Genomic DNA, 26,192 nt, shown 5'->3' on the forward strand with positions numbered 1-26,192 from the left:
CAGTCCGTTATCAAATTTCCCTGGTTGGCTAAAAAATAGCTTTATAGCATCAGTTTTAAATAAGTCACATGGTTGTATGGTTTCAGACATGAGAAATAATTCTGACAGGGCATTTAACCAGGACTCATGCTATGTAGGTGATGGTCTATCGTGTAGATTCTACCACTGCTTTGCAACTCTAGTGTATCTCAACCACTAATGTGTATCATAAACTTTCTTCTTTTGTCACTTGTCATGCTAGCTTGAAATCAAATCCCTTTTTTGTTTGTTTATTCAAGACTGAGAGAGCATATTCCTTTTGTGGAACTATTGAATACATGGCACCAGATATTGTCAGAGGGGGAGATTCAGGACATGACAAGGTATGTTCTCTTTTTGATGCTTCTTTATATATTTCCATAAAATGTATATAGTAAGAATCCTAGTTAATAGCTTAGGTACAGGCTCTTCAACAGAGCCCTCATTCTGGTGTTGATTATCTTCATTTTTTTCTCTCTTTTGCTTTATATACCTAAACCTATTATGCTGTCTAGTGTTTTGGAGGCAAAAGATAATAGAAAGGTTAGGACATTCTAGATTTTCCTTTTCAAAGGTTTTATTGGTGAGGATTTTGTTTCATTTTGGTTTATAGAGTAACACTGTTGAGACCTCAGAACTGACTAATTCTTCAAATAACTTTTAGTTTATTTCCATTAAAAGAGTCTATATCTTAAGCAAAGCACAAATTATGACTCCATTCTAAAAACGTTACTCTTTTTCTTTTGCATAGTACCTTTGTCTTTTAGGTACAAGTGAACCACAGTGCAATATAGAGATGTCACTGAATGCAAAAACTGTGCACATTGCTCCTGTCTGAGTCGTGATGAATGATTTTGAACGGTGTTTATTGGCATTAATTTCTGCTAGAGAAACATAAAGAAACATATAGTCATGTGTATCACCTTTAGTTAGTATTTGCTTTCTAAGAGGTCATTGAAAAGGAATCACTCGTATTTTCAAATTCCCAATTTCTGCCTTTAACTTTGCAGAGACACTGGAGACTGTTGATTACCTCTCCAACAGCAATAAACATTGTAACATTATGACCCTTGGAAAAAGAAAAAAATTTTGTGTTCTATATAGTCTATTTTCCTAGGCTCTCTAAAAATCTCAATTTTTATGGCCTCCTCACTTCCCTTTTTATATGCAAAATGAAGATTGTAGAAGCAACTTTCTAAGTAATTATGTTATAAAATCTAGGTCATGTTTTTTTCTTCCTGTATTAAAGGATGCAAAGTTTGTTCAGTTTGTCTTAACAGTTTTGGTTTATTAATAACTTTCTCCAAATAAGGAATTCTGACCACTTTTGCTCCTTATTTTTTCTCATTCCCTCGTCCCCTTTCAAAATCCCACAGATGCAGTTCACATATCTGGCTGTGGGGAATCTTGGTCTCCTTTCTAATGACTAATCATATATTTAAAAGCACATTCTTCAAGTTTGTGTGATTTTGGTTTTGGACCCATTGCTAGGAATCTGATTGTTGGTCTGTATCAGTTGAAGAACATGGTTTCAAATCCAACAGCACAACATTGTGAGGGTTCTGACTCACATGCCAGTGAAACTGCTTGTGTAAGCAAAAGCGTTGAATTGTTCGTTTAGTTTGCTCCATGGTATTCTTGGAAGCTATTGAAAATTTGGTAGAAATTTATAACTGTTAAAATTTGAAAATTATATTCTAAGTCCAAATGGAACCATTTTTCGCATAAGATAACCTTATATTACTCCTAGAATTTCTGTCTACCTAATGTCCAGAATACAGCTAGTTAATAAATATACTTTCCCGTACATGGAACACCCTCACGACATTGAATTAATTAAATGAGACAATGTTTGCAAAGTGCTCATCACAGTGCCTGCCATGGAGGAAGCATTCAATAAATACTTTCCTCTCATCATTCCAGTCTTTTTTATCCTGTTTTATATGTCAGTGTTCTGTATTTCCTTTAAAAGAGCTCTGGGCGCATGCATCTTTTTCACTTCTCTGAAACTTAAGCCCTGGAATTTGGAAGCAGATAGTTTAAAATTTTAACGTCCTGTTAATATTTCTCATTTGTGTAAGCTCATATATTCAACAGTTATGAAAACCTTGATTTGCCTAATTACGAAAGAACTAATTTTCAATATATCAAGATTGGCCGGGCGCAGTGGCTCACGCCTGTAATCCTAGCACTCTGAGAGGCCGAGGCGGGTGGATCGCTCGAGGTCAGGAGTTCGAGACCAGCCTGAGTGAGACCCCGTCTCTACTAAAAATAGAAAGAAATTATCTGGCCAACTAAAAATATATATATATAGCAAAAAAAATTAGCCGGGCATGGTGGCACATGCCTGTAGTCCCAGCTACTCGGCAGGCTGAGGCAGTAGGATCGCTTAAGCCCAGGAGTGTGAGGTTGCTGTGAGCTAGGCTGACGCCACGGCACTCACTCTAGCCTGGGCAACAAAGTGAGACTCTGTCTCAAAAAAAAAAAAAAAAAAATATATCAAGATTCTCTAAACCATATATATCTTGCTATGCTCTCAGTTCAGGCAGCTGCATTTATAAATTGGTTTCCAAATTAGTACACATTTTATTTTATACTATTTTAAATCTTACCATCAGTGAAGACTCTTAGATTTATGTGATATGTTCTGTAAGAGAAATTAATTTACATGGTTATTTAAAAAAAACTCCCTTGGGTAAGATATTTTTTTCATTCTTTGTTCTTTGATTTTAAGGAATTTCAAGGTTCCTTGGAGCTGAATACTTAATAAAAAGGCTGATTGGTACTTTTCTCCCTATCATAAGCCCAAAGATTTCACCTACTTAAAATTTTTAAAAATCATTTCAACTTTAAAGAAGTTTTTAATTAATCAAGGTAAAACTGTTACTAGCTTAGGAAATGATTAAAACACTTTTTGTTCTGGGGATACCTGGATAATTTATTCTTTTGATGTCTGTCTTGCATGTGCTAATTTAATACTCCTTACACAGAAAGTGATGTACAGAATCTTTTTGTTAAAATATTTTCCAAATACATAGCTTTATTTTGTTCTTTTTTCTTTTTTATAAAATATATTTTAGTTGATAATTCTATAAAATGAAATTATTGTTTTATAGGCAGTTGACTGGTGGAGTTTAGGTGTTCTAATGTATGAATTATTAACTGGAGCATCTCCTTTCACTGTTGATGGAGAAAAAAATTCCCAAGCTGAGATATCTAGGTAAGATTTAACAAAATAAAATAAATATGTTATTTTCTCAAAGGAACTGATCAAATTTCTGCAATTAGTCTGATGAAAAAATAAATTTTTTAATGGGTATAGATAAAATAATGTTAAAGTGATAAGTTTCCATTTATATTCATACCGGATATAGATATATAACCTTTATATTTTTTATACTGTATTTTATGTGCCCAATTAGGTCTGACATTTAAATTATGATCTATAGTGTCATAATTTTTGTGTGCCCCAAAGCACTTAACATGTTGTTTTACACTTAGTAGGTACATCATATATTGAGAAGTTTATTTGATAGTTTTCCCTGTATACATAATGTAATTTCTTTGTGACTTCAACATGAAACACTAATAATATTTTTCTACTCACAGATGTAGGCTCAAGAGAAATACCATAAAATTATCCTCTTATAGGTTCTCATAGCCTTAATCTCTTTTCCTTCATAGCAGATATCACAATTACAGTGATACATTTTTGTTTATAGTTATTTGATTAATGTCTGTCCCACTAGATTGCTGTCTCACTAGATTGTAAGCTCTGTAAGAGCAAGGGGCACATCTGGCTTTGATTCTCAATACTTACTCTGTAAAGTTCAATAAATATTTGTGGAATGAAATGAGTTAATGGACAAATAAATGAGTGATAAACATTATACTAATTACTAGTTATGTTTTTGTTCTGTTTTTACTTGAATTTTATAACTTGAGAACAGATTTGACATTACAAATTAAAAATTGAGATTTCACTTCCAACAAAGATGGGAAAACAGGGACCAGATTTGCCTTCCTGCCTGAAATAATTTTTAAAATGTGTAAAATATATGAAACGACAGTTTTGAAGACAGTGGGCATCTGGCAATGAAGGACGGTGGTCTTTGAGAGGCAGAAAATAAACGAGGTGAGCTCTGTGATTGCCCCACTAACTGCCTTGAGAGAGTTTGCAGGCTGCAACACAGGTGGGGGAAACCCAGATGGAGTTGAAGAGAAAGAACTGAGAGTATAGGAAGACCAAGGCAGCTAGAGTTTGCAGTACAGAGTGTTGGAGAGGAAAGAGAAGCTCAGAGAAGGAAGTGCAGAGATTTGCAGAAGTATTCGTAGAATACTGATAAACCCACACGTGAGGGGACTCAATACAGTTGTTAGTATGTTATTTCCCTCCAAATGGATCTATAGATTCAGTACAATCACAATTCCAGCAGGCTTTTTTTTCTTTAGTAGAAATTGACAACCTGGGTCTAATTCATATGGAAATACAGAAGACCTAGAATAGCCAAATCACCTTTGAAGAAATAGAACAAAGTTGATTTCAAGACTTATTGTAAACTATAGTAATTAAGATACTGTGGTATTGGTATCAAGATAAACAGATGATCAGTGGCAACTGATTTGTTACAAAGGTTCAAAGTCACTTCAGTAGAGAAAAGATAGTCTTTTCAACCAATGGTGCTGGAATCATTGGCTTTTTCCAGGTAGGAAAAGATGAACTTCAAGAATTACTTCGCACGCATAGAAAAATTAACTTAAAATGGATTATAGACCTAAATGTAAAACCTAAAACTATAAAACTTCTGGAAGAAAACATACAGGAAAATCTTTGTGAGCTTGTATTAGGTAAAGATTTCTTAGGTGTGACACAAAAAGTACAACCTATAAAAGAAACTGGTAAATTGGACTTCATCAAAATTAAATACTTCTGCTCTTCGCAGCTGTCAAGAGAATGAAAAGACAAGCCACAGACTGGGATAAAAGTTTAAGTCATATGTCTGCGAAAGGATTGGTATCCAGAATATGTAAAGAATTCTTATAACTCAAGAAAACAACCAACCTTGTTTAAGAGTGGGCAAAAGATTTGAACAGAAAATTCACTAAAGAAGATCTGTCGGTGGCAAATAAACACATGAAAAGATGATCAGCATGATTAGTCTTTAGGGAAATACAAATTAAAACCTCAGTGGCCAGGGATGGTTGCTCACAACTATAATCCCAGCAACTTAGGAGGCTGAGATGGGAGGCTGAGATGGGAGGCCAGGAGTTTTAGACCAGCCTGGGCAGTATAGTGAGACCCCATCTCTAAACAACAAAAAAAAAAAAGTGAAAAAATAGGTGTGCACCTGTAGTCCCAGCTACTCAGGAGTCTGAGACAGGAGGATTGCTTGAGTCTAAGAGTTTGAGGCTGCACTAAGCTGTGATCATGCTGCTGCACTCCATCCTGGGTGACAAAGCAAGAGCTTTTCTCTAAAAAGAACCTCAATGAAATACCACATCTATACTTATTAGGATGGCTAAAAATAAAGAGACTGACCATACCAACTACTGATAAAGATGTGGAGGAACTGGAACTTTCATATACTGCAAGGGGAAATATAAAATGCCACAACTTTGGAAAACAGGCAGTTTCTTTAAAAATTAAACATTACTTATTATATGATCTGTCTATTCCACTCCTAGGTAATTACCAAAGGAAATGAAAACATATATCCATGCAAAAACTTGTACCCAAATGTCTGTCAACAAGTAAGTGGTTAAACAAATTGTGGTTTCAAGTGGAATACTACTTAGTATTGAAAGGAATGATCTATTGATGTACACAACAAATGGATGAATCTCGAAATAATTACACTGAGTAAAAGAAGCCAGACAACATAGAGTATATACTACATACTTTCAATTCTGGAAAATGCAAACTAATCTACAGTGACAGCTGAATAGTAGTTGCCTGGGTACTGGGATGTGGAAAGGCAGGAGAGATTACAAAGGAACATGAGAAAACTTTGGTAGGTTATGAATATGTTCATTATCTTGATTGTGGTGATGGTTTCACAGGTGTATACATATGTCAAAACTTATCAAACTGTACACTTTGTGGGAAGTTTATTGTTTATCAGTTGTACTTCAATAAAACTGTTTAAAAAATTTTAATTTACCTTTTCCAGGACAGGCTGGGAAGTAGATAGTGAGTGATTTCTCACTGTTACAGCTTATTTAATACCAAAGTTAAGAGAGCAGGAATACTTTTTAAAATCATAGTTAAAAATCATACCTCTTGGCTGGGCACGGTGGCTCACGCCTGTAATCCTAGCACTCTGGGAGGCTGAGGTGGGCGGATTGTTTGAGCTCAGGAGTTCGAGACCAGCCTGAGGAAGGGCGAGACCCCGTCTCTACTAAAAATAGAAAGAAATGATTTGGACAGCTAAAAATCTATATAGAAAAAATTAGCTGGGCATGGTGGCACATGCCTGTAGTCCAAGCTACTGGGGAGGCTGAGGCAGTAGGATCGTTTGAGCCCAGGAGTTTGAGGTTGCTGTGAGCTAGGCTGATGCCACAGCACTCACTCTAGCCCGGGCAACAGAGTGAGACTCTGTCTCAAAAAAAAAAAAAAAAAAATCATACCTCTTATGAAAAATCTAAACATGACTTTGTATATTTTAAACGGATTTTTTGACAGTTTGAGGATGACTCAGAATATGGGAAACCTTGGCCATCGTCATGAGAATTTGGGTCCAATTGCAAGATCATACCTGTCATGGTGACAGGCACAAAGGGTGGCCTTAGCCTGACGATGTTAAATAGTAGCTCCTCTGACTGATCTCCCTCTTTCTGATTCCACACACACAAGCAATCTTCTTTTTATAGTTTCTCTGTCCACTGTAGGTCTGACTGTAGAGAGAATTGTATTGCTTATGATGGTGAGTATATTCTGAACCAAATGATGTTTGAATTTAAATTGCTTTTGTTCCCTTTATATCAATCAATTGGCATTCTGGTTTTAGAAAGAGAAAAATAGCCTGAATCAGATTATCTGAAATCTTAAAACTAGAGAAAACAGATTTTTCAAAAATTTAAGTAGGATTCCTTCCCTTTAATGAATTAATTATCTACTTTGTCATGCTAATAATTTTGTTTAAAGCTTAGTGTCAACCTGTGATCCCTTGGGGATTTTTTTTTGTGACAGAAATTTACAAACAGTGTAATAACTGTATTATCCTACATTATATTATCCTTTAAAGATAATTGGTCTGATTGTCTTTCCTGGCATCAAATCTTTCATAGTCTGTCCTTTTTAAAATATGTATCATTTAGATAAATATAATTTTCTTGTCCTCAGATGTCTGAATTAGCTAAGGCTTTTTCTCATCATTGAATTCTTCCTTTCCTTAATTATTATGATCTTCCCTGAATTGTGCATACTTCCTGTATTTTTTATATCTTTCAAAATAATGTATTTTCCAAGTTATCTGTTTACCATTGTTGTCTACAGATAGCCTAGAATGAATTTTTTTTTGATATATCAAATTTCCAAATATGATAAGAACTTAGAATGAAAAGAAAACTTAGAGTCCAGCTTTCTCCCTGATGTGAGAATCCCTTCATCTGTAAGAATCCTGATAGTCACGTGCCATCGCTGAAAGGACAGCACAGTTGTGTAAGGTGTTTTCAAGGAAACCATGTTCATTAGGGAAAAACTTTTCAGTTGTATGGAGTTTTTTCTCCTTAAAATAAGCTGAAATTATCCATCTCTTATCTATGCATGTTAATCTATGTTCCTGTCCAATCAAAAACAGAATAATTCTGTTAAATTGTTCATATTACAGATTTGAATAATTTCTCTTTAGCTTTTCTATGAATATGTTCCTTATTTTTATTTCATGTATGTAGCATGTGCTTTTCTTGTGTGTCTTCCACTAGTTTTTATTGTCTTTCTGTAGAGAACCTCTTGTTTTAGGGCATGTATTACTGCTGCACCGCAAGGTATCCACCCACACAGTGGAATCCCCATCCGTTATTCTGCCTGCTTCTACAAGAAGGAGCCCTTTACTTGCCTGGGGCTTTGAATATATCCTCACCTGAGAATCAGGACATAGAGGTTTTATTTGTAGCTTTTCCATCATCTTTGACAGGGTTGTTTCTTTATCTCACTTTTTCTGCCTTGGAAATGTAGAAGATGTTTGCCAAGAGATGTTTATTTGGTATTTCATTTTCCATCAATAAAATATGTTTATTAATGTTTCATTGTATTATTAATAAGCATAATGTTATATAAATCCATGCCTACGTGTTAGCAAAGTAATGATATGAAACAGAGCTCTAGTTAGTATCTTTTAGGTCAGGGGTCAGCAAGCTAAATTAGCCCACAAGCTAAATCCACTCTGCTGCCTGTTTTTATGTGGCCTATGAGCCTAGGAATGGTTTTTACGTTCTTAAATCGTTGAAAAAAAATGAAAAGATTAATATTTCACAACGTGAAAATTATATGAAATTCAAATTTCAGTGCCCATCAAGAGAACATTAGCCATGCTCATTCATTTATGTATTTTCTCTGGCTGCTTTGTGCTACAACAGCAGAGTTGAATAGTTGCCACAAAGGCTATATAGTTTGCAAAGCCTAAAATATTTACTGTCTGGCTCTGTATTCATTTTCCATTATCCATTGCCAAGTAACAAATTACCCCAAAACTCAGTGGCACAAAAACAACATATACTTCTTATCTTATAATTTCTGTGGACCAAGAATCTGGGCACAGCCCTGCTAGGTCCTCTACTTCAAGGTCTCTCATGGGCTGCAAAGTGTCGGGTTGGATATAGTTATCTCAAGGCTCAGCTAGGAAAGAAACTGCTTCCAAACTCACGTGGTTAAATTGGCAAGATTCAGTTACTTGTGGGTTGTTGGACTGATGGCCTCAGTTCTTTGCTGGCTGTTAGCTGAAGACCACTCCCAGTTCCTTGCCATGTGGGCCTCCCTAACATGGCAGCTTGCTTCATCAAAGCATGTGAGCTGGAAAGAGTCCCTAGGAAGATGGAATGTTTTCTAATCTAATCATGAAAGTGGCACGCTGTCATGTTTACTGTCTAACGTTGGTAAGAAGAAAGGCACTAGGTCCAGCCCACACTTAAGGGGCTGTGAATACAAGGATAGCATGATCATTGGGGACCATCTTTAAAGTCTGCCTACCATGGGCCTTTTACAAAAAACATTGCCAACCCCTGGTTTAGGTAATTAATTTAACCTCCTTGGCCTCCCAAGGAGTTTTTCTTTTTAGGTAATTATTTTGATTCATTAATTTTGTGTGACTTGCTACATTCTTTTGAATACAAAATCAAGACAATCATTCTGTTGTATTTTTGTATTTTATCCGTGTTCATTAGTCAGTTAACACTTTGAGTTAGCCCACTGGTGTTTTAAATAATTTTCTGTTTATAGATGTCTTTTAAGAAGAGATCAAATTTATTTTTTGCTTGGCTTTTTATCTTTTTCTGTCTTTATGATAAAATCCTTTATAGGCACATTTTATAAAACCTCTTTGATTCTCAATTTGTTGTCCCTTATTTTCTTTCCTTCCTCATGCTAGGTTTTTCTGTAACTAATATCAGCATCTGTATTTCCCAGGGTTTTTGAACTAGTTACCCAAAGTCTATTAAAGTTTATCACAATGACTACTGCCTGCACATTCTTTTACATGTTGTAATTGCAAGCAACTTCAGACTAGAGTCCAGTGACAGGAGGATTGTAGCAAGGAGAGGAACAGAATGAAATGGCCCTTCCCTTGGCACTCATATTCCTCAGCTTTATATCTTCTTTCCTGTCATCATTTTGTTGATCTTTTACTCCACTTGTACATGTGGGGTTATGGGTGAATCGTACTATGTTATTAATTGCTGTAAGGCACTCCCTGGGAGGTGGAGTATGTGGAGCCTTGAATAAAACGTAGGGATAGTCCATCCAACCAGGGAGAGGGTCCGTCAGAAACCCCATCAGTCTGGTAATCAATTCCTGTGCTCCCTCTTAGTATCGCACTGCTCCCCTCTGAGACCTGGCCTTCTGTTGTTTCCAGGATGATACCGCGGTGTAGGTACTTTGGTGCCACCTCTGTTAACCCCCCAGCCAGTTCTCCACTATTCCCATCAACCTGAAGTTAAAAGGTCAGCCTCATACCTACTGGAAAGGGCCACAGAGAGAAGAAGGTGGCCTTCTGTGTTCACGACTCTGTCACTTATTTTGGTCTCTGGAGTGACCTGCCGCTTCTTCTGTGCTTATGGTTCTCTGTGGCCTCCCAAGCTAGATGATGTCTTGGGTCTGTACTCTGCCTCTTGCTCTCTGCCTCTGGCTCTTTTCCATTTAGCAATCTCTTTGAAATTCCTTGCATTCCAATCTGCTCTGGGCTTCAATCACTGCCTTAGTTTTATTGTCACATGCAGCCACTTGGCCCCAAGGAACCCCAAGGTCTGGTTTCCCCACCTTCACTATCATCTTGCTCCTGTTAGGGAAAGGCACTCTGATGGTGAAAATGGAATAAACATGTAGAGAAGTAAAAGCTTCAACAGCCTTGTGTGGGCCACAGAAAAGAGTGCAGGAAGAAAGAGGGACAGGGTAGAGGTCTGCCAATAAAAGCCATAGTAAGTACAGTGAGATCCCAGCGTTAGCCTAAGCTGTGTCCACCTCTGAGATAAGACAGGTTCAGGCATGTCTGATAAATCAGTCCAGTAGACCCACCTAATCTAACTGTATGAGAGTCTGAGGGAGAGGAGCCCAGGCAGACTAGCTGGTTCACTAAGGAAGCCTTAGTCATTGAGAGAGCAAGAACAATCTAGGTAGCATCTATTCCTTTCAAGAAGGTGATGCTATAAATTGAAAAGAAAGCTCTTTTCAGCGGCATTTTTGCAGTCTCATGCATGCACTGTGGTTCCCCCAACTTTGTAAGAAACAGGTTTTCTCCTTCAGCCCCAGAAGCAGTGGTAGGAGTGGGCACCTCTCGGATGGTTTCCCAGGCAGTGGGGTGGGAGACGTGGTTAATGTCTTGGGAGGCAGAGGCAAATGAGATGCCTCATGTGAGAATGAAGGAGAGTATTTAATAGCTCACATAAGACATGCCCTGGGACTCCTAGGAGTTGCTGGGGGAGACTTTGAGCACAGTCACAGATTCCACAAAAGCAGGTAAGCACACTAGCCAAAGAATCTCATTTTATCATTCTTAATGACCCAGCTGGTGTGGCTTAGGGAAAGACAGGTTAAGTGGGCAATGGAAGAACTCAGTAACACCCGAAGGGAAGTGACAGCTTGAGATTCTACCCTCTGGGGCAGCCCATGGCATTCACCAAGAGACCAACCCGTGCCAGCTCTGTGCCAAGAAGTCAACCACATTATATCCTTGAATCCTTACAACTTTGAAAAATAGGTAGTAGTATATGCTATTTTACAGATGAAGAAACTGGGATGTAACTTGCCTAAGGACTCAGAGCTACTGTGTGGCTGGCCCAGGGTCAAGTACACAGTGACTGGAAAGTTGCTTCATGCTGTCTGTCTCGTGGGTAATGCTGCTGTTTTCCCTCTGAGTCTGGCAGACGCTTGTTTCATGTAAAGGACTGGGAAGTGCTGGCCCATGGACAGCAGGGGAATTGATTTCATCAATCAGTGGAGTATTTGCTGAATAATGTTTTAGTCCTAAGGAGGAAGAGAAATATAAGGGCACAGCCCTTGTTCTAAGGAAACTTATATGGTGTGTGGGAAGATACGGGATGAATACATGAAAATTTGTAATATTCGGAAGTTTTGACAAATGTGTGAATGGTGAGAAGAATGCTGTGGAAGTACAAAGGAGGTGGGGGTCCTTGAGAACTGGGTTGCCAGGGAAGCCGTGATGGAGAGGCAGCGTTGTCAAGGGCCAGGGAAGAAGGGAACGCCTGTCAGATGGTGGGGCGGTACCCACAGCAGCCCAGGTGGGCCTGCACGGGGAAGATCCAAGACTCCCTTGCCTCCTGCCACTCTGTACTCCTGTCAGTGGATCGGTGATCTTGTAAGTGAAATTCATTTTACTGTTCCTATTCTGAACATAATGTTCATCGTTACAGTTTCAGACATGCCTAAGGGGTAAAGACTCAATAATAACACCCAGAGATATACATTGTTAATGTTTTAATACATTTTATTTTGTTTTCACCTGTATAATGTACTCATACTAGAAATATAATTTTATATTTTTCAGTTTTTGCTTAAACTTATATCAAAAGCATTCTGTTCTCAAATTACAAACTTTCATTACAAACGTCATTTTGTAATGGCTGCATAACATACTATTGATTGAATACACCATGATGTGCTTAACTTTTCCCCTAGTGTTGGACAACAATTTAAATGAGGTTTACTGAAAGCTCTTTCTAACTCGGGCAGGCATATAAATAATTCTATAATTCTGGGACCATGTGGGAACCAGGAAGTGAAAGTCAATAATATTAAGTCAAGAAATAGGAAAGATTGTGAACTTTAAGTGGAGGACAGAAATAAACAAAAGACCCATGAAATTGCATGCCGTCTGCACAAAAGCAAAAAAGTTATTTGTGGGCATCTCATTGAAACTGTGGGGAAGAAAGATCCTGAGTGAGCAAAGTATAGTAAATGGAAAACTATTAGATATTTATTTATTCACTAAATATTTGTTGAGGAGTTGCTATGTGCTAAGCAATGTTTTAGTCCCTGGGAATAAAGCAGTGAACAAAACAAAGAGAATCCCTTACTCCCTTAGAGCTTGTATTTTAGTAAGTTTTAGTAAGCTTAGGGCTTATAAAATACAAATAAATATATAGTATGCTATAAATCCATGCCGAAAACTAAAACAGTAAACGGGTAAAGAGTTGGGGGAAGCAGCTATTCTTGATGGGACAATTAGAGAAAGCTTCTGTGAAAAGCTTGAACAAAAACACTTGAACAAAAACCTCAGTGAGGTGAAGCAGTATGCATTGCCCAATATTGCTAATGTACTTAAAGGTATTGCTGTTGTACTTAAAGGTAGTGACTTTATTGAGACAGTTCTTTATTGTTATATTTCAGTGAACATACAAAACATGTACAAAATTTCATAGGTTTACTTTTCTAAAACATATTATTATAGAAATTTTCAAACATTTGTTATAGTGGCCGCCCACATGCTCACTGCCTAGATTCTCCCGCGACTGTTTTACCGCCCTTGCTCATTACCTGTCTACCCATCTGTCCATCCCTCTCCCATTATAGGTATAATTTTAATCTTGGTGTCCTTACCCTTTATTCCTTAAATTATTTTTTAAAATTTTTAAAAGTTTATTTCAATGGATTCAGGAGGTGCAAATGGTTTTTTGTTACATGGATGTTTGTATAGTGGTGAAGCCTGGGCTTTTAGTGTACCCATAGTGTGCCTGTCACCCAAATAGTGTACGTTGTACCCAAATTCTTAAGCTAATCAGTTGTCAATTTCTTTTGCCACAGGGGATTTTAGAAACTTAATGTCCATGAATAGGAAGAAATTTTTTATTCATTTTTATATTATTATGGAATTTAATTTTATATTGTTTGGTTTTATACATGTGATTCCTCAGTCCATTTGGAGTTTATTTGGGGTATGGTATAAGACAAGGATCTTGCCCTTATATGTTTTTTCCTAAATAGCTCATTTCCCCAACATATTTGTTGAACCAATAGGCTTTCCTATGTTGGCTAGTCACTTTTTAAAAACAATACTAAGTTTTTCTATTTGCCTTGTTCTTTTCCAAGATGTCTCTTCTGTTCACTTGATTTGGATGTTTTACTAGCACCTGGCTTTTATAAATTTGTTTTATCATACATTGTAATATGAAGTTAGGCAAATCACTCCCAATTTTCTTTTTCAGAATTTTCTTAGCTGTACTATGTGCTTATTCTTGCAAATGTTATTAAAGTCACCCATGTTCTCAAATTTCTTGTTGAAATTTTAATTAATGTTTATATTTCTTACTTTTTTGAAAGGAATCGTTCCTCGTTTATAAAACAGGGATAATAGTCTTTTATTGGGATTGTTGTATGGATTAAATGATAACATACACTTGAAGTGTTTAATATGCTATATCAACTCAGAGCCTGTTCTGACTTTGCAGAGGGCTCTAAGATTTTGGGGGGCTCTACCTAATTGCAGTTCATTTCTGAAGTTTCCCAGATTCATTTTGAAGCAAGGAAAAAAACTCTGGGTTGTTGCCAATTCAGAAATCAAGCACATTGGAGGAGGTGAAGTGGCAGCAACACCCGAGAAATGTCTCCCTGCCCTTGTTGCAGGGTGCTCTAGCATTGTTACGACTGACTATCCTGCAGAAATCCTCCGCCTCCTCCCCGTTTCTGCATAACCCATTCTGTATAGCTAGCAGTCATCTGGGGTTTAGTTGACATTTACATTCATGCGTCACAATAGGCTGGAATCTGGTACCAGTTTTACTTAGCTTTATAGAAGGATACAGGACAGGAAACGGTGTATTGGCATGACAATATCAAACGCATCTTTATCAGGGGTCCTTCTAACCGCCTCTGTGGCATGGCTTCCCAGCCCACAGAGGACACACTTGGCCTCTGTGATGACAGCACACAGGTAGGTGTGCACCCCTCCCCCCAGCATGGGAAGCTCAGCACAGCAGCTGTGTCTTACAGTTGCCCATGAGCATAGCTTCCAAGGCTTCCAAGGCCCTACAAGGACACCCTTGGGTATAAGCAATAACACACAGAAACTTGTTCTGAAAGCCTGTTAAATAGTCCTGGATGAAATAACCCTCAGGCCCTACATCCCTGCTCAGCCCTCATTCCAGATACAGTTCCCTTCCCGAGTTGGCTTTCACAACAACATAACACAAATGCCACGTCACATTTACCTTAACCCAGTGTGTTTCAAGGACACAGTATAAGAAAAATGGTACGTGTGAAATCATCTGGAGATAAGTTTAGCCCGCTGCAAGTCCTTTCTCCTCACCACCCCACTCCCAGTTTCTGGACCTCTTCCTGGCGCTGCAGTTTTCTGACAGGACTGGGCTTCAGAACCTCTCCAGATCGCGGAGGAAACCCTGTGGGACAACAGGGTGCCCACGTGATGTCCTCCGGTGAGTGTCCTGTGTGCCTTCTGCTTGACTTCTGCAAGCTGGGGCAGGATGTTCACCACCCTCGGCGAGGGCCGACTCCTGCTGGTTCTGGCCACACTATTTTCCCTCAGGAAAGAGAAGCCTCTGGGACTCTCACTGGTGTTTCTCCCGGCTCCCTCATCAGCACTGTGTTCCGCAGAAACACCTTCAGCTTTCTACTCAGTTTCTTCCTGATGTGGTCCCTGCCTCGTCTGAATCTAAAATTCTAGCTCTCTACACTGGCACTTGCCGCCCACCTTGGTCGCACACCAGTCCTGCTGTAGGCCCGGAATGCCTCCTCCCAACTTGTGCCTCTGGTCTCCCGTGCTCCCTTTTCCAGTCTCGGCATCTCGGCAGAGCTACCCCTGCTTTCGGGTGCTCCTCTTTTTGAGGATGGACCCACCACGGTGGACATTTCTCCTTTGTATGTCCTCACAGGACCTGACTGTTCTTTCCCTAGTGCCTGGTACGGAGTAGATCTCCAATATGTGTTGCAGCGTTCTTAAGGTTTAAGAGGTGTTGGGTGGTACAGTACCCTAAGATGGTGTTAGCCAAAGTGCACATTTCTCTACCCTGATTCAGCAGAAGTGAATGTCACCAACAGTGTGCTTATCTAGACCCTAATCCTCTACACAAAGGATTCTTTCCTGTGAAAAGAACAGTAAAGGTAGAGAAAATGGGCAAGGCTATGTTTATTTTTCCCCAAGAAGCAGGGTTCCCAGTTTCTCCCTCAGGTATGCCTGCACCTGACCTGAGAAGGTTGTCTCTACCAATGCTGAAAACCCTGACAAGCCGTGAGTGACAGAATATGAAACAAAAAGAAAGGAGGGTACTGCTTCTTTCCTTGTTCTACCAACATTTTCTTGGGTTCCCAGAATGGAGTACTAGAAATAGAATTAACGTTGAGATTAACATTGCTGGAATTTTTTTTATCAAAAATGACAGTTCTATTATCATCTCACTGATTCTCAGTGGCCATTTTACATAGCTTCTAGGCCTGTTTTCTGTATAGTTGCCTTAGAAGGAGAGTGTAACACTTAGTAGCTCACGTTCATCAAGCATTTGCTGGGTTCCAGGTGCTGTGTTAAGCACTCTGCACATCTTAACTTATTTAAGCATCATAATACCCATTTTAGGTAGATGCTGTTAGCCCCATTTTACAGGTGAGAAAACTGAGGTACAAAGAGGTTAATTAACTATCTCAAAGTCATGCAACGTCAAGGCGGAACCAGCATAGGCCTCAGCCTGGCCCCAAAGTCAACGTTTCTACCACACTATACTGTCTCTTATAAGTTTGATTATCTAAGTTATTAATATTTTAATGTACCGTATGGGATCTTTTTGCAAACCCAAATAATGGAGCAACTTTTTATCTTCATGTACACCGTGTTAAGGTTCTTAATCAATCCCTTCCATTATTTCTTTATCATTAATTTATCAATCTGGCTTTTAAGAGGGGGAAAAGTATGCTTGGATTGGATTGATTTCTTCTGTGACATTACAGTAAATTGCTCATCAAGAAACTGATTTTTCTATTTTCCATAATAAATAGTAGACTTTACTCCATCTCCAAGCTCCACCTGCCTCACAGGGCTTGCCTGGCTGTTTTGTAATAGCGAATAATGAAGCAGATGCTTTCACCCCATGAAAAGCCCCAGCGCCAGTGCCTGTTTTCAGGTGTCAGGAGTTGAACCATCTCCAGTGGGTCTGACTCACCCTGTCTTGGTCGACTTCCCTCTGCGTTCCCGCCGGCCCCCTAGGATTGCTAGCACACAGGGAAAGAGGAGTGAGGTGGAGACTGTTGCAGTTCTCTTTCGTCTTTTTAAATCTGAGTGCTGAACTCACTTACCTGATTAAGAGTTGCCTATGTTGTGAAGTCTTTAATCACAGAGTCTATTCTATATCTGGGAGGGCTAATCTAGCCCAAGCTTTCCTTTTTTTCTCCCCACAGTGAAATGTTTGGGATATAGCCTCCCATTAGTAGTGATGTATGCTGAAAAATGAGCCAATATTTTTTATTCCTGCTCATTTGAGTTTCAAAAATTTGATTTCATGGTATCTCATTTTAGATGTTTTGTCAGCTTTATTGAAGATTGAGGTATTATTGATGCATTTTAAATATCTCTTTCCCATGTAGTTCATTTTCAAAGTGTTTCACTGTACTTGTTTTTGCTAAAAATGCCATCGACTATAACTTCATCCTCTGGTTATTTTAACAGCAAGTTTTATCTGCCTACAGGAGAATATTAAAAAGTGAGCCTCCATATCCCCAAGAAATGAGTGCTTTAGCTAAAGACCTCATTCAGCGTCTTTTGATGAAAGATCCCAAGAAGCGATTGGGATGTGGTCCACGTGATGCAGATGAAATCAAAGAACATCTCTTCTTTCAGGTGAAATTTATTGAACAGACAGAGGGTTTCATAGCCCCTGCTGTTGTCAGGGTGCTAGGCATTCTTGGTGAAATTAGTGGACACAGTCCCTCCTGAGGTCATTTCCCACCTAGTTTCACATATACATTGCACCTTTTTTTTTTTTTTTAAATGACAGGGACCCTTTAGGAAGGACCAAAATTTTACTTGTATAGACCTAAATGGAGTGGAAGTGGAGAGGATCACAATAGCTTTCAATTTTCTATGTAATAATTGGTTAGAGTTTCTAGGTTTCCATTTATGATCTTGTGATTTAGGCATATGGACTAAGGAGGCTTTCATTACAGTTTTTACCGCTCTCTGAGTTCATGAGCTATTACTGCCACTGTATTTCACCTTTTGGATGGTGATTTCGTCTCTTCCTCTTTTCGTAGGAGAAATCTTAAAAAAATTTTAAATCTAACTATTTGTCAGTTACATATCCATGGCACAAAGAAAGTTATTCATTGTTTTTGCCTTTGTGACAGTGCTTTTCTTATTCTGAAAAAGCCTAATGAGACCATTCTACAGAGCACCAACACATCTGCTCAATTTAGTTTGCTCAGTTTAGTCCAAAAAACACCAAAATATTAAATAACTGGAAAAAAAGGTTAAATTGAGTTGGCTACTGATTTCCAGGCTAACTGGTCAAACGTGGGATGCCATGGCTTTGAGTTGAAAAGGCCTAGGCATGTGACTGGATTTTTTTGTTTGTTTGTTGTTTGTGTTTTATTTTCTTTTTAAAGATAAGGTCATGCTCTGTTGCCTAGGCTGAAGTGCAGTGACCGACCGTATCATAGCTCACTGCAGCCTCGAATTCCTGGGCTCAAGTGATCCTATTGGTTCAAGCCTCCTGAGTAGCTGGGATTACTGGCTTATGCTACCACGCCCTGCCAAATTTTTTAAATTATTTTTTTGTAGAGACAGTTATGTTACCCAGGCTGGTCTTAAATGCCTCAAGTGATGCTCCCACATCGGCTTCCCAAAGTTCTGGGATTACAGTCATGAGCCACTGTGCCTAGCCACGTATGACTTTTTAAAAATTTCATTATATCAACAACCATGACCTTTTATGGTCTAAAGGGGCCATCCAAGTTTTATTTATGTTTTTATCACCAAAACAAAGAAAAAACTTTTCTGTCAAGTCAGCTTTCATGTTGTTATTGTTTTTTAAATATAGAAAAAATTATTGATTGAAAAAGAATTATCGCTCTGCACTTCTATGCTCAAAAAAGGCATATTTAGTCTATCAGTGTAACCGTTTTTTACAATATTAATGCACATCTTACAGAAGTTCAGTAACCTGGTGAGAAATGCACTTAGAATAAAATGAACTTCTCATGTGCATTTCATAAATTCATGGCAAGATTACTATTTGAACGGACTTAAGTATCTTGTTCAGAAGTTTACCTCAAAAAATTAGGTAAAATTCAAGGAACTATTCAAGCAAAATACCCCCAATTATATTTTCCTAAGATCTTTTTCTTCATTTTTCCCTGTATTTGTGAATATTGCAGTATGTCTTTCATATTGGCTAAATTTCTCTTTCTGATAGCTTAACATAGTAATTTTAGATTACTTAATTGCCTTGACGTTTTCAATGATAGGGATGCTTTCAGAAAGACCAGAATTCTACTTGTAAAGACCTAAGTGGTCTCTTTCTTCATAAATGGAGCTGGGGTGGAAAGGATCATAATTATCATTCAATTTTTTTTACATATTAAACATTCTACTAACAACATATTTCTTTAAATTGCCCCTTTACTGTAGAAGTTTCTCTTAATGTATGTACAATAGCCAAGCACAAATCATATGCTTATAATGGAAAACATGACAGCTATATAGAGGAAAGAGCACTAACTAGAAAATCAAGGGCCTGTGTTCAAATCCTGGGTCCTTCTGCAACTGGCATTTGTGACTAGGTTAATTCTTATTTCTGGGCTTCAGTTTTCTTCTGGATCAAATAATGAAGACAAACTAAATGATCTCTAAATCTCATTCTAGCTGAAAAATTTAAAGATCTGTAATTGTTTTATTTCCATTTCCTCCACAGGGAATATAATAAAAACATTTTATTTTAGTTGATTAAACTTACTGAATTTCATCAACTAAGAAGTGTACATTTTCACATTTTACCACCACTGAACTCACTGTGCATGTTACAGTGGACATCATCTTATATTCTGTTAATGTTTTTTTCTTAGTGGTATGTAAAATAATGGTGTATCTTACTATCAGTGACAACATCTTAGATTTGAAGTAATATGGTAATAGGAGATCTGTAGGATTCAATTCAGTAAGTATTATCTGAGGTTGTTTTAAGTGACAGAGTATAAAGCAAATGCAGAGGGTTGGATTTGAATAATGTAAAACATAGTAGTTACTCAGTAGGTGTCTGACAGGGGTGGAAAGGGGGCTTGGATTATTCTATGGGAGAGGTAGGAGGCAGTGTTTAAAATGCTTGAATGCAGTTAAAAGAGAAAAGAGCTATCACATCATTTACACTCACAGACATAAGTAAATGCATGATTTATAGTGAGTTTAATTTCCAATCTGCCCAGATGACCAGAAGAACAAGCAAGTACAGAAGAGAGCTAAGTAACACTGCCTATAGAAAGTGGGAATATTCCTTTAGAGCTACTATTCATGTCCATAGAGCATTTGGAACCCCCTTATTGTGGTTTTTTGTTTTGTTTGGGGTTTTTTGTTTGTTTTCTTTTTGGCTCAACGCCTTCCTCAGGAGGCTCAAGAGTAATTTTTGTTATCTCTACGGGTAAACTAGGGTGTCTTGGTGCCCCCCAGAGGACACTGTGAGACTCGAACAGTGATAGAAAGCAGTCTTGGCTTTCAGACACAGCACTGGCTGGAGCTATAATCTAATCGGAAAACATGCTCTCGCTTGGGAAAAAAATATTTTTAATTATTGGTTTGAAATATGTACCCTTATTTTTTATCTCTCTTCCTATTAATTAAAATCCTAATCTATCTTTAGAAAATATATTTCAAGAGAGAGGGAAGGAAACATCATTTAAAAAATAAGAAAGAAAATATATTTTGACTTTGTTGATTTCTACTCTGTACCAATTTTCTTTCTCTGCTTTAGAAAATAAATTGGGATGATTTAGCTGCCAAAAAAGTGCCCGCACCATTTAAGCCAGTCATTCGAGATGAATTAGATGTGAGTAACTTTGCAGAAGAATTCACAGAAATGGATCCCACCTATTCTCCCGCTGCCCTGCCCCAGAGCTCTGAGAGGCTGTTTCAGGTACTGTCCCATTGTGTGCATGCGTGTGTTGGCCGTGTGTGCTTCAAAAGAAAAGATTAATTTTCCCATATTAAAGTAGTTTTGTTTGCATCATAAAAATGGAGTTCTCTAATCTCTTCAAAATTACTAAGTACAGAAATAACTGCAGATTGTAAACTGAAGCTTACAGTTTGCTAAATAGATATTTATGTGTTTATTTTTTATATAAGGAAGTATTAATTTTATACCTGAAATTTTATTTTTCTTCTGGCTCTTTTATAGAAAATACAATAATACTTTATTTTACCTCTATTCATATATATATATTGTTTAGTTCACAATGTTCTCTAATTCTTCAGTGAGTAATCTTAACTGCTAGCTCTTAGCAAAAGATTCCCGAAAGGGTTTTATATTTAGAAAGAATCATTATCAGACTTAAGATAAAATATTCTAACTATTAAATGGCATCATACCTTTACTTCTTTGACTCTTCTAAGTGTACCTTTAGTATGATTTAATCTGGCCGTCCAGACTGTGTCTCTTCTTCATTTCATATCTCTTTTTACCACGTGACCAGGCAGTTAGTAGATGTTTTAAAAAAAGGTTAATGAACTAGTGGATGTTGTAGCTTGAATGGATTAATCATCCATCATTATACCACTTTTGGCTCAACATATCATTCTGCCATTAGATTTTGTCCCTTTCCAAAACTTGATTTTAAATTTAATTATTCTGAAGAAATAAATAAGAGTCAAATGATGGCTGAATTAGAAACTAACTTTAATGAAACTTGCTATTAATATTTTTCAAGTTTACAAAACAGTAACACCTGGACCACTTTGTTTAATACCTTGCCTGTATCTTTTTTGAGAAATTAGTTGTTTATAAGCGAACTTTTATCAGCAATGCAGAAGTACAGCTACGAGTCAGATTTTGGGGGTGGAATACAAAGAAAGTCTTCTTCGACCTTTGGAATTGGCTTAATTCTACCAGAAGGTGGCATTATCTCCTTCTGAAAAGCATTTTTCAATTGATTTGAGATAACCCTGTCTTTTGGATTGCAAATAAAATAAAATTGTATTCATCTCAACAAATATTTGAGTGTTTGCCTCAGAAAAAAAAATAATTACAATCTAGTCTGTGCTAAATGGTAAAGTTGCAAATCTTTTTTCTTTACCTTCCTTTCCCTTTTTAGGGCTACTCCTTTGTTGCTCCTTCCATCCTCTTCAAGCGTAATGCAGCTGTCATAGACCCTCTTCAGTTTCACATGGGAGTTGAACGCCCTGGAGTGACAAATGTTGCCAGGAGTGCAATGATGAAGGTATATAAGCGTGGTTACTTAAATGACATATCTGTTTGCATGAGTGTTTAAATACCAACACTAATTAACATTCTTAAATCCGGCAAATGTAATAGATTTACCATTCAACTAAAGTACAATTTTAAGAAATGAAAAAATAGAAACAGCAATATTTTCCATAGAGAATTATTAATATCAGTTTGAATGAGCTCCTTTGTACAATGATAGAGAATTATGTATCTTAAATAAATGATATAGATGAAAATAGAAATGAACTAAAGTAAGATAAATTTTAGATTATAAACATATCCATTCATATTTATTAATCTTAATAATTTTATATTATTCTATGATTTTATTTATCCCTTATGTATTACTGACGTTTTCTTAAGTTAAATGATGTTGGTTTCTTATCAGGACTCTCCATTCTATCAACACTATGACCTAGATCTGAAGGACAAACCATTGGGAGAAGGAAGTTTTTCAATTTGTCGAAAGTGCACACACAAAAAAAGTAACCAAGCTTTTGCAGTCAAAATAATCAGCAAAAGGTGTGACCATTTATAGTAGTCTTTCTTATGTATTCATACTTGTCAATGAATTCTGTAAATTAAGAAATATTTATTTAACAGGAAACCAACAGTATATTGTAAGGCTTTTTATCCACAGGTTTAACCACTTTTCAGTTGGTCCATTATATTTCTAGCTCTAATAGATATTTTCTGATAAAGTAACCCATTTAGACATAAATCATAGTCTGGTATGTTTTTTAATTTATTATGAGAAATTTTTTGTGGCATCAATGTATTTAATAAGGTTCACTTAATGATTTCAGCAGTTCTTGCCATTTCTGTTACTTGTATATTTGAAATACTTTTCTGTAAAATTATTTAGCACGCTACTGGTAGCTTTGAGAGCCACCTAGTTTTGGTAACTGATTATTATCTTCGTGATTGTATATTCTTTTACCCCATTGTCAGGCAAATAGAGTATCCATTTCTTCATATGATTAGCGCTTTTCTAACTCAGAAATAATTATATTCTCCAGAATAATTTATTACTTTTTCTGGTGGGTGGTATGATTCATTACTTTCATGGAAACCTCATTCCAATACTTTGTCATGTGTATTCTGAATGTACTGTAAATAAAAACAAAATTAGGGTTAGGGCAATACTGACATAAAAACTTGCTTGAAGAAACGTGGATGCTAATTTCTCTTGCAGGATGGAAGCCAATACTCAGAAAGAAATAACAGCTCTGAAACTCTGTGAAGGACACCCCAATATTGTGAAGTTGCATGAAGTGTTTCATGATCAGGTATCTCACTTTTTTCTGTGTGTACTAATTCACATAGAAGGTTCTACTTTTCAGTTTTGTTGGTGCTGCTGGGTCAGAGTCAGGAGTATGGGACATCACCCAGTCACTAGAAAGGGCAGAGAAACTACTCCACACACAAATTCTTACCCACCCTCAAATCAGTTTGTCCTTTCACTTCTGCTTTTCGCAGTGACTAATTGCCACCTATAACATAGCAGAAGGATAGAGGGGCAGGAGCTCAGTGGTGCTGTCACTAGCTGCAGTGTGCTTGTTGCCAATGCCTGTGCCCATCACTTAGTCCCTGTATACCTCTCAGTACTGGGGAATTTTGAGTCTTCAACTTTCCCTTCACTACTAGATTAGAACTTAGAGAACCTTGAGCCTAATCACTGCAAGCTAAAGGACAAATAGGAAGCAGAGGGAAAGGATACTCCCTCACATCTTCTTGCTCCAGGTGGCAAATTCTGCTCAGTCCCAAGGCCAGGTCCTGCTGCCCCTTCCTCTTATACTCCCAGCCCTGCTTTCCAGCAGGAACCTAACACAGAAGCGTACCACTTGGGATTAGGGAGGCACACCATTGTGTAAGGTCTGTGTCTCCTCACCCCATCCACTGCCACCTCCAGTGACAGAAATTGCTCCATTACATTGTTCTTTCCTCCTGAGACTGGGTGGGTTGGGAGGATGCAGTCCTGAATGTGGTTTGCCCTAATTTTACCAGTGAAGAAACTGAGATTCTGAAGGGTCATAAGACTGGTCCAAGGTCACAGGCAAGTCAGTGAAAATCTAGTGAAGAGAACCTGGTCTCCAGTTCTGGGCTGTCCTTGTTGTGCTGCTATAACATCTGTGACCTGGAATAGATGGGGCCTATATGTTCCTGGCTCCTATGTTATTTTCTTTATGGAAATGTATGCATTCTCACAGAAAAGGACCAAAGGGGGAAAAAGGGAAATAAATGCAAAGTATAGTAAATGTATAACTTATGAAGAAAGTAAGAAATGCTATTGGGATCAAAAGCAACTTTTTAAAAAAACACAGTTAGTTATGGGTGTTTGTAGTGAATATTAACAGAAACCCTGAAGTTAATGAGTTGAGTCCTAAAAAGAGGTTCAGAATGACATCATCAAATAATACCTTTTTTAAAAAGTAAATTTCCATTAAATGGGTGTGCCGGGCTTCATATGCATAGTTGCCCACACTCAGTAATCTTCTGTATTATTTAAAGCAGATGATTTCACATTATGGTCAGCACTAGGTCACACTTTGAAAAGAAAGATGTGTAACCTTGATAAGAGGGTTGGAGTGGAAAGGATTCACCATGTGCTATGTGGTGGTACGTACCTGTAGTAGGCAGGTTGAGGCAGAAGGATCCCTTGAGCCTGGGAGGCTGAGGTGGAAGGATCCCTTGAGCCCAGGAGTTTGAGACCAGCATGGACAACATAGCCAGACCTTATCTAAAAAATAAGTAAATAAATACAAATGAAAGAATTAGTCGAGGAAAGGATATGCAGTATAAAGATTTCACTGCAATACTTGAAATTTTCCATTCTGAAATAGAATTCTAAAAAAGCCTTCAACTCTTTTCTCTAAGATACAAGGATTGCTGTTGATTATTTTAGCAAGGGATTATTTAAACTGATTGGTGATAGATAATAGTTAATAAATGTTTTATACGTTAATAGACTTATGCCACTCTTCAAGTAAGGCCTTCTACATCATTCTTTTTTTTTCCCTAGCTTCACACATTTCTAGTGATGGAACTTCTGAATGGGGGAGAGCTGTTTGAACGCATTAAGAAAAAGAAACACTTCAGTGAGACAGAAGCCAGCTATATCATGCGGAAGCTTGTTTCAGCTGTAAGCCACATGCATGATGTTGGAGTGGTGCACAGAGATTTGAAACCCGAGGTATAAAATAATGTGATCTCTTACATAATTCAATCTAGCATCGTTATTAAAGGTCCTCCAAATATGTGGGATTTTGGGGGGAGGGAGGTTCTTTGGTTTTTTACTTTCAGGGCTGTTAAATAGATACTTGAAAATATGTCTCTTGGATTTTTTTTTCTTTTATGTTCAGTCTAAAATAAATTTGTCTTTTTTTTTTTTTGCCAGCTGATCATCTTGAGGGTATATTTGTAAGTGTGAGAGCCTTTTATGGAAAAAATACTTCATGCAACAGTTGTGGACTAAAAATAGAAATGGAAATTTTTGTAGAGGAAAATAATATCCCGTATATATCTCTCTCTATATATACACACACACAACATTTTAGAGAATTTTTTAATGATGTATTTTGAAAGCTTATTTTTTACATATATAATAAAATTGGTTAGCTCATGAATAGAAATGTATATAATTCTATTCTAAATACTTAAACATAAAGAATTGTCCTGGTTTGATGAGTTATGCCATCTTTATATGTGCTTTTCTATGCTCATGTGCTGTCATATTTATAGAACTGTGTAGCAATGCAGAAGTAGCAGCTTTTCATATATTTCTTCTTTTAAAAGGTTAATAAAGGTTCTAACTCTAGAATGATCCCTTTTTAGTATCAAATATATGAAAATTCCTCCCTTTTAGATAATCAACAAAATAATGAAAATTGAAAAACCCCAATAATTTATAAAAAGATAACAATGATTCATCCTCTACCATATGCAAAATTATACATATTTCCTCCCCAAAATAGAACTTTATTTTTAATTATCATGTGATTATAATGCATTTTCAAGTATATTTAAAATATTAACTTATTTGGTGTTCCTTTTTTGGTTAGACCACAAAAGAATAT

The 26,192-nt window shown here is 37.3% G+C and overlaps 1 protein-coding gene across 2 annotated transcripts in view; it reads left to right on the forward strand.

Moving 5' to 3' along the window:
* Nucleotides 1-26,192, forward strand: part of RPS6KA5 (ribosomal protein S6 kinase A5) — a 144,988-nt gene that overhangs the window by 102,408 nt on the left and 16,388 nt on the right. For both annotated transcript variants that reach the window (XM_045561970.1, XM_045561971.1), the window contains 8 exons: nucleotides 279-362; nucleotides 3,135-3,238; nucleotides 17,375-17,525; nucleotides 20,647-20,808; nucleotides 21,983-22,108; nucleotides 22,505-22,638; nucleotides 23,312-23,405; nucleotides 25,139-25,309. In XM_045561970.1, the coding sequence (XP_045417926.1) occupies nucleotides 279-362; nucleotides 3,135-3,238; nucleotides 17,375-17,525; nucleotides 20,647-20,808; nucleotides 21,983-22,108; nucleotides 22,505-22,638; nucleotides 23,312-23,405; nucleotides 25,139-25,309 (1,026 nt within the window). The remainder of the gene's footprint in view (nucleotides 1-278; nucleotides 363-3,134; nucleotides 3,239-17,374; nucleotides 17,526-20,646; nucleotides 20,809-21,982; nucleotides 22,109-22,504; nucleotides 22,639-23,311; nucleotides 23,406-25,138; nucleotides 25,310-26,192) is intronic.

Source organism: Lemur catta, chromosome 1 (genome assembly GCF_020740605.2).
Source record: "Lemur catta isolate mLemCat1 chromosome 1, mLemCat1.pri, whole genome shotgun sequence".
NCBI classification, from domain to species: domain Eukaryota; kingdom Metazoa; phylum Chordata; class Mammalia; order Primates; family Lemuridae; genus Lemur; species Lemur catta.